This window comes from Triticum urartu, chromosome 6A (assembly GCF_056163025.1).
Source record: "Triticum urartu cultivar PI428250 chromosome 6A, HENAU_Tu73, whole genome shotgun sequence".
NCBI lineage: Eukaryota > Viridiplantae > Streptophyta > Magnoliopsida > Poales > Poaceae > Triticum > Triticum urartu.
Window position 1 is genome coordinate 463580942 of NC_141878.1, and position 9361 is coordinate 463590302.

At 49.7% G+C, this 9361-nt stretch overlaps 1 protein-coding gene across 1 annotated transcript; it reads right to left on the reverse strand.

The window, feature by feature from the left end:
• Window positions 1-3301: 3301 nt before the first annotated feature.
• Window positions 3302-6808, reverse strand: LOC125514092 (putative methyltransferase PMT15). Its single transcript, XM_048679349.2, has 6 exons — window positions 5974-6808; window positions 4916-5126; window positions 4529-4826; window positions 4059-4451; window positions 3834-3911; window positions 3302-3736 (listed from the first exon to the last, which is right to left on the reverse strand). Exons 1-6 carry the CDS (start codon window positions 6700-6702, stop codon window positions 3520-3522), a joined length of 1926 nt encoding a protein of 641 aa, XP_048535306.1. The 5' UTR covers window positions 6703-6808; the 3' UTR covers window positions 3302-3519.
• Between the last annotated feature and the right edge of the window lie 2553 nt (window positions 6809-9361).

Below are 9361 nucleotides of genomic sequence, written 5' to 3' on the forward strand. Positions count from 1 at the left end.
CGGGTCTGACATGGCGGACGCGTCCGAGCACCCCCATATCCATTCCATATTTGGGTTGGATATGAGGGATACCGATCAGCCTGGCATTTGAGACCCGTTTGAGGCGCCCATCTGGACCGATTTTTTGTGACCAGTCAGTGATCGGATCATCCGCATAGACGTTTGAGGTGGATTTGGGGCATCCGGCTGTAAATGCTCTAACTCTTGCTGGCTTTTTTTTGTAGATACTCCGCGAGCGCCGCGCGCTAGAGCTGAGGCTCGAACCCTGGCGGGCTGGCAGCTACCGCAGCTGCTCAGCCAATGGGTCGATGCCCCGTTCTCTACCCGAAGGCTTATCACGCGTGCAACATCTCAGCTTAGAAACTGGGTATACATAAAAATGAGATCCATAGGCACTAGCACCAAGTGCATATTTTTACATAAGAAGCCCATTCAGATGAAGCACAAGAAATTCGGTCCTGACAGGATTCAAACCATAAGCACAGGATACACCGGCACGGGATGCCTAGTTTTCATAACCAGACATACATACACCGCACACCGATAAATTATTTTCCTTTTTTGCCTATGGTGCTGCGTTGTGGCTAACTGTTGACTGAGCTTACGTAGCATAAACCTAAAAGTTAACCCACTCACAGAGATCACTAAGATCATCGGTCAGTCTGATATAAGCTTCTTAGAGAAGGTTATATGTTACTCAACGTGCAGTAAACAATTGGCATGTTGCTCAGGGTATGAGAATAAAATTGGAAGGGACAAATGGTGGTAAAGGTGAAATAAAGATAGGTAGGTACACGTGAAACTGCGCCTATGTCCTGTTATTTCTTGAAAAGCACTTCTCTGTTCTTTTGCTTGGCGAACACAACACATTTCAGACATAGATCTTTTGACTGTCTTATTGGATTCTTTGAAGTGGTTATATCGTTTTGACCATAAAGTCCAGATGATTTCACGGAAGCGCCCGCGTTAGGTTTTCATAAATACGAGTGCAATGGTTTTTCCTACAAAAATTAGTTGCATTTTTACTGCCTAGCTACGATCGAGTGACAATAGTTTACCCCTTAGTTGTGACACTGTGATAATTTCTACCATTTTGTTACTTTACCGAACTAAGAAGCTACTAGATCCATTTGGGCGGAAAATTCCAACGCGTATTCGTTAGAGGCAATACAAAATTCCCCGCGAAAAATAGGCAATATAAAATGATGTCAAACTTGATCATATTCAGTCAAACCCGAATGAAACTGTTGCCGTTCAGGTATAACTAGCTCACCACATTGCTCATGTGTCATACTGAGACTGAGTTGTCCAGCTAGTCGTTCGACCCATCATCATTGACACATGGGTCCACCCTGTCAGCTTGGGTAAAATAGTAAAATTAAGTACAACCCCGTCACAGAGTCACTACTTAATTGACAAAATTCTTAGACATGATAGGCGTTGCAGCAAGATCACAACTAAGGGGGGAAAAGGCAGAATTTACTCAAAAGAAATGTTGATGTTGCTAACCAAACGCAAGACAAGACTGACGTTGTGTTAGTGTAGTAAATACTACTGTATCACTTACCATTCCTAGCAACTAAATTGTTCTTTGCCCTTGCATACATCGATGAAGTTACAATTGTCCATATGCCAGTCCGCGCTGAACTCACATGAATATGACAGACCATGTTATACTGTCTGAATGTCCGTAACTGTCGAGTTGGCAGTTTGGAGAGATTATGCTGATTGCTAGTTACCGTAGAATCCTAGAACATACACTACTTGGTTTGCATGAGTTGTCACCTATGACTCCTAGCACAGACATGCAGACAGCGCTCGTGCCTATGAACCGCCAAAAAGTTGATATTTCAGGGATTTCGGGCTAATTTTCTTATTCTGTTTGATTGGCTGGCATCGCTCGCAGGTAGCAGCAGCCAGCGGCCCATCTCGTTCCCTTTCTGAAAGGGCAACCGAGGTGCAAGTTGAGAGGTGCCATGTTTCCAAAGGCAATGACCTGACAAGAATTGCAGTTGGGTTTTGTCGATAGACTGGTCAAGGCAAACCTCGGATACATGCGAATGCATGGACACTAGCTTGAAGCAACAAGAAAATGTCTCAACTTGCTGGTGGTTCATATGCTATGCTCCTCTTAGACCCAAAGACTTTCGCCTGGTGTTTCATATAAAGCCACAAAATCTTGTAACAGACGCCACACCCACTGAAAACCTCAGTTTGCAATTACAGTCGAAAACCGGGCAGAAATGCAAGGCAAATCGGCAGGCCGCCGCACCGCGTACGCAGCTCTCTGAGCCAACAAAGTCTTAGGCCCTGTTCAAAGTCATTCCAGCTCCTAAAATTACGAGGAGCTGCGGAGCATTGTTTCCCAGCTCCGTGTTTTTTAACTCCAGCTTTGGAAACGGAATGGTGGAGTGGCAGGTCTCCGAACAGGGTCTTAATTAACGAGTGAAGAGCCTTGATCGCCTTCAGCACGCCCCCGCAGTGCTTGCCAGCCACTGAGTCATTGTGCAGGTGGAATTTTTTTATGCAAATACTTTTACTCTTGCCGCTACAGAACAAAAAAAGAATCCCCACCTGCGCATCATCCGGTTTTCAAAATGTGAAGTTTTTCACATTCAAAATGGGCCGAATCGGGAGGTCAGGCTTACAACATGCCAGCCTACTCAACAAGGATCCACGGGCCCAAGAAAAGCAGCCCAGGATAATAAAATTTCAATCACTCGTTTCAAAAAAAAAATTTCAATCACCAGGCAGTAAAAGCAGTCCAAATCAGGACTGAACAAATTAACCTGTTCATGTACCGCGAAACTGTTGGCCTTGCTGTTACAACTGTTAGCTGCGAGTGTTTGGACACTCCTCCGTACTGTCCAAAATATGTGGGCATGCAGTATGGGCCAATGGGAAAGTTTCAGATCAGACTCTTTAGACTTTAGAGAGGCCTCCTGCCCTGTCAATATGTCTGTATCAATTCAATTCATGACCCCATTATCCCCCCTAGCGCTTCTGAGACGGTCCCCATTTTGTCGCCGGTCGGGCATCCTAAGCATGTAGCCTCATACAGTTGCGAGATCTGAAGAAGAAAAAAGGCATATAGCCTCACACAGTTGCGAGATCTGAAAGCCTAAGTTGGCTATGAATAAATCCTGAATCCAGTGTTGCTCATCAGTTAACTTTTCTGAAGACATAGCCAAGCTGGATTTTAAATACTCCCCCGTATCAAAATATAAGACGTTTTTTAACAGTCATAGTATCAAGAAACATCTTATATCTTGATACAGAGGGAGTAACTCGCAAACAGTACTTCTATTAATCACTTGATGCAATTTAGCGATCAAGTGACACATACAAATTATGCCGTGTTTTACAGCTTACTTGGAGACGAATTTCCTATATAAAGACATAAATAAAGAGCATAAAATAGGCAGTTCATGGAGCTACAACAAATGGCGATCCAACTTTGAGATCTTCCGAGCAATGTGCTTATGAGCAATACTATATAGATGCTATACTCCACTGGTGCTATTGGTTCTTGGCAGTCCAATACGTCTTGGCAACCAGGAGGATCTTCTCCCGGACGAGCGGGCCGTCTTCGTGGTCGACGATCTGGCTGTCCCACCTCATCCGGTCGGCGACGCTCTTGACCTTCACCAGCATGTCCACGTCGTCTCTGATGATCACCGTGCCCTCGGGCCTCAGGACCCTGTCCATCTCCAGCAGAATGGTGTCCATCTCACACCTTGCAGAGTGGCAAGCCGGCCCGTCGTCAGAGAGGGTGAACACTGACGCAAGTTCATTACAGGGGAGTTTTGATGCAGATTATGTATGTATGTTACCTGCTCTTGTACAGAGTGAAGACCGAGTCGGCGTGGATGAGATCGTAGGTCCGCGGATAGGTGGACGTGCCCTCGCACCTGCAGTGAATTAATGGATGCAACGAGATCAGAAACCGTACGTTGCGAGACCACGACGCCGACACCGACACCGGCGCACCGCTGGTGATCACTGTGGTAGGGGCCATGCAGTGGTACGACTGGTGTGCCCGGTGGTAGAGGACTAACCAGTCCTGGTAGCTTCCGATGAGGCCGCGCTCGTAGACCACCCCGAGTGCGCTGGAATTGGCCACGGCCGGGACCATGTTCATGACCCACAGCGGGTAGCTCGCCAGCGCCGCCGCGAAGCCGCCGAGGCGGGCGTTCATGTCGAGCACGTTGCGGTACCGTCCTTTCTGCTCGAACTGGTTGATCACCGCCTTGTAGTGGCGGACCCGCTTCTTCCACAGCTCCGTGTCCTGCTGGAACGCCTTGGCCGTCACGCCCTTGACCGTGCCCCGGGAGACCCTGGGCGGCACGGCCGTGAGCCTGTGCGGCCACTTCTTCACCGCGCCGCCGGCCACCTCGCTCGCGTCCGAGACCTCCGGCAGTGGCGTCACGCAGGCCTCCATCTTGTCGTACCTACCATGAGAGCTCAATTACAGCAACGAAACTGGTAAGTTAATGTTAATGACTCGATGTGGTCCTGTGATAATTACCACGCTGCGTCGGCATTTTTCTTGGAGCAGAACGGCGGCGACTTGGCGGCCTTGCGGGAGGCCTTGCAGCCGGCGTGGTTGGCGGGTTTCTGCCAGACGGCGATGTCGCCGGCCTCCTTGATCTTCTTCCAGCAGAGGCTCCGGGCGACCGCCTCGATCGCCTCCTGCTCGGCGTTGAGGTCCTCCTTGCTCCTCTCCCACCCCTTCCAGTACTTCTTCCAGTTGATGGGCGGCCCGGACAGGATCCAGTACCCGCCGGGGCGCAGGACACGGTCCAACTCGATCAGGTACAATCCATCTGCACGTTTTTTCACAGCGCATGCCTGAGCTGAGTGACCAGGGGTGGAATGGAATTGCGTTTCGGTGAAGAGATGACGGTGGGCGTACCGTAGAGGTGCCAGGGGATGAGGCAGCGGGAGCAGTGCGCCATGTCGAAGGCGCGGGCCGGGTAGGTGAGGCGGTTGGAAGCGAGGACGCCGATCATGGCGGGGACGCCGCGCTCCAGCGCGAACTGCACCTGCGCCTCGTGCGAGTCCCGCGGCGCGAAGGACATGGCCAGGATGTCCCGGGACAGCAGGTACGCGCCCCAGCTCGCCACCTGCACAGCCCGCTCACCACGCATCAGACATCGGAGAGGAATGCTACCACTACACTACTACTACTACGTGCCATTTCCGCCATTCCCATGCTACGTACTACCACCACGGTTGGCTTGTTCTGAGGTCCAAAGTGGAAAGTTTCTTCCTACGGAATTACTTCAGGGTTCAGATAGCAGGTCGGCATTCGTGCAGGCAAGTGGTACTAAAATCCAGCCCTATGCGGATCAGCGAATGCACGTGAACGCAGTACATTTGATCGCAAAAAAAGGTTACCCTGCAAACGTTACTGAAAAGATAGACGACACTTGAACGGTGTCACAGGTGCAGGCTGGCAGTACCCATAATTGTGCTACTGTGCATTCGTTGAAAAAAGGCCACGATATTTTTGTCAATAATTTTGTGGCACCGGCTGAAAAGTGACAAGTCAAGCTTTTTTAATGAGTGACAGCTGAGTTCTGACCAGTCAAGTGAATAGCAGATTTTACAGTCCACTCGTGCTGTTTCAATTCTACTAGTTGTAGTTCATAGTTGCATAATTCACAGTTAGGTGAGAATTTCACCAATTCAAATGATGAAAAATATAACAAATGTGTTATTACTAATTAATTCACCCCATGTAATATGTTTTCAACATTCTGCAGTTTGTTCTCTCTAGTACTGCTACTATCTGAGAGTATCTGACAGACCTGTTTTGACCTCGGTTGAGCAAGAAATGTTCGCGTTTCCATTTCTCACTAAGATGCAGTAATACTACCACAAGAACTAAGCCGGTTTCGAGCAAGCAATCCATCCTAAACCTAGTTAAGCAATTAGAGATAATTAAGATTAAGAAGCTTGGTAACTTACCCCGCAGCCGGTGTCGAGCGCGGTGCGGATGGAGCCATCGTGGAGCGGGATGAGCTTCCCAATGTCGTCGATGTAGGCGTCGGCGCCGTGCGGGAACATGGTCCCGCCGCCGGGGAACCGGAGCTTGTCCCCGTCCACGCGGATCCAGTTCTGCACCGCCTTCTCCACGGTGAGCTCCTTGTGCGGCACGTTGGCGAACCACGCGACGTCGCGGCTGGCCGGCCACGGGAACGGGTTGCGGTACCCGGCGGGCGCCGGCACCAGGCACCGCAGCCGCTCGCGCCCCGAGGGGCAGTGCCGCTCCCGGTACACCAGCCGGTCCCGCGGGTAGCGCAGCGACCGCTTCACGTCCTCGCACGGCGTGTACTCCGAGTACTCGGCCGGGCACGCCGGGTACCTCCGCGGCGCCGAGGACGCGGAGGACGCGGCCCTGGACGCCACGGCGTCGACCGCCGCCGCGTGGTGCGCGGAGAAGTCGAGGGACTGAGCGGCGGCGGCGGTGGTGGTGGAGGGGGTGAGGGTGGTGGTGGTGCAGGAGATGTCGGTGGCAATGGTGACGGAGCGGGAGGGGGAGGAAGGGGAGAAGCCGCCGCCGTGGTGCCAGGCGCCCAGGAGGTAGGAGGCGGAGCAGAGGAGGGCGACGGCGGCGAGCGGCAGGAAGAAGGAGCGCCGGGCGGCGGAGTGGGCGGGGGGGATGTGCAGCTTCGTGGCCGCCGACCGGACCCCCATTGCTCCTTCCTCGCTCTGCTTCGGCAAGCAAGCAAGCACCCGCCCTGTGCTCACTGCTCAGTGCCCACTTCACTCTGGCTTGGTCAGTGTGGTCACTCACTGAGCTGGTAGCCCTGCCCGTTAGGTAGCCAGGCGGGGACACGGGTGTGAATAGCGCGTTTGTTTGGGACGCGGCTAATCTGCACCCGAGCTCATATGCTCCCGCATGAACAGTAAAATCGAAAAAAAATCAAATTTTTTTTAAAAATTCTAAATTTTTTTTAGAGAAACATTGACAAAAGTTCTAAGTGCCTGCAAAAATTCGTCATGAAATCACATTCCTAGAAGGCGTGGCAAAAAAAACAAAAATAGTACTCTGAAAAAGCTACTTTCAAATGCATTTTGAAGCGCTGAATTTGTTTTTTTTGCCACGCCTCACAGGAATGTGATTTCATGATGAATTTTTGCAGGCACTTAGAACTTTTGTCAATGTTTCTCTCAAAAAAATTTTGGAATTTTTTGAATTTTTTTCGATTTTTTTCGATTTTACTGTTCATGCGGGAGCATATGAGCTCGGGTGCAGAATGAACTTTTCGGTTTGATTTGATCTACTGTGCGCGGATTAGGTGGTGATTACGAGTAAAAGTCACCCGTAAACAGCTTTTGACCGCGCATCGGTCTGTAATTCTGTGTTCTTATCAAGAATGTTCAGCTCGTGAGGCCACTGGATCTCGATGCTCATGTGATTTGCTCACTGCACACCATCCTAACCTTTTGTTGTTTGTCTTTACTGCTCATGGCCGGTGGCTCTAGCACGTGTTGGAAACATTCGCTGAGCTCAAGTATAAACAAATATCAACAGTTTTATTAGGGCATCTCTAACGTTAACTCGCCAATTTGCTTCGTGTCCGCAAACAAAGGACCAGTTCACCGATACTGATGTCTGAGACCGTCATTCAACGCGGTTGGCATACATTTCAAAACCTAATTGAATTAACGGGATGAAATTCATGCAAACATGGCGAATTTCAATAAACTGGACAACATTCATGCAAACACGATAAATTTTCATTACATTTCAAACATTAGAAAGGAAAAAAACGTTCTGGCCCTAAACCTATACTAAGGCGGCGGCCGGCGTCCAAGCCCTTGCCGTCCTCCATCTGCCGTCTCTATGAGCACCAATGATAAGACCGATGAAGTGAAGTTGCGGTCTTCGGCGAGGAAGTGTAGAACATGGGAGACGGACTGGCACACATGACACACAAGGCCTTGCCGCCTCCCATGCGCTACTCATCCTCGTAGAAGTCCGCGCCTTGCCCGTCGCCGGTGAACATGAGGTCCAAGATGGAAATGTTGGTGCCGCCCTGTCGTCGTCCCACTCCCACCGGACCGCATGAAAGTTTGTCAGCGGCGTGTAGGAGGCGCAACTGATGTTGTTCTCGTCCGCGATCATCTGCAACTGCGCCTCCGTGGCGATCGCTTCCTGGCGAGCGGCGGCTTGAGCATGGGCAGTAGATGGCACACTGCTCTGTGACAAAGTTGTGGTTCGTCCGGCCATGCCTGCCACGACTGCCTCGCTCGCGCGTTCGCTGTCGATTTCTAGGAGGAATAGGTTGTACCGTTGTTCTTCCTACGCCTGCTGAAACACCGACATAGGCTGCTCCTCCGCCATGGCAGCGATGAGATGCACTAACAATTTGCTAGTTAAATATGTGATCAAATTTAACCACGATAAGACTAAGAAACATACACGGAGGGTAGTGCCATCAACGGCCTAGCATACTTGCTTTGGCGGGAATATTGTTGATGGTGTGTAAGAGCATCTACAAACCTGATCACATAATTTGGGACCCTATATACCTGCGCGTCCGCTCGGGGTAACCGGGCAAACCGCATTTCTCCCAGTCCATATCCACACACACCTCATATGTCCTATCTCAAATTCATAGAAAACCATGCAAATTACGTACCCTACATAGATCAACATATAAACATAGCAATCAGGCATACTAGCTCTGTCTCGGTGAATAAGTCATTCGCGTAGTTTTAGATCGACGATTTAACTATCTAAATATGTATTATATGTGACAAATATATATATATATATATATATATATATTTAAAAACTATATCCGTGTAGAAATCTAGTGATATACTTTTTATAACATATAACACATTTAATTTCTCAAATCGATGATCTAGAACTACGCGAATGATTTATTCACCTAGACGGAGGTGGTAGATAACATATAAGCATAACAATCCAACATAGATATGACATTAAAAATTTAACACAATCTAATACAAATGGGCATGTCGGAATTCATCACTTAACTAACTTAGATACTTATTAAAACTCAGAGATAGGGCGGCCGGATTTCACCTCTTCCTCGCGGAACGCTTCCCCTTGGGGTCTCGGGAGCGGCGACTGTCCATGTCGCGGGCGTCGGTAGCGGGGGGCGCATCGCCTTCTGTTGTGTCACTGTCCGACGGGGAAGAGGAGGAGGACAAGATGATGATCCTCGCCATGCGCCGGGTGGCGTGATTCTGCTCCGCCGCGAGTCGTACAACTCTCTTCATCACCACCCTCTGCATCGTCAATTGTCGGGACTGTTGGGGTACGTAGTAATTTCAAAAAATTCCTACGCACACGACAGATCATGGTGATGCATAGCAA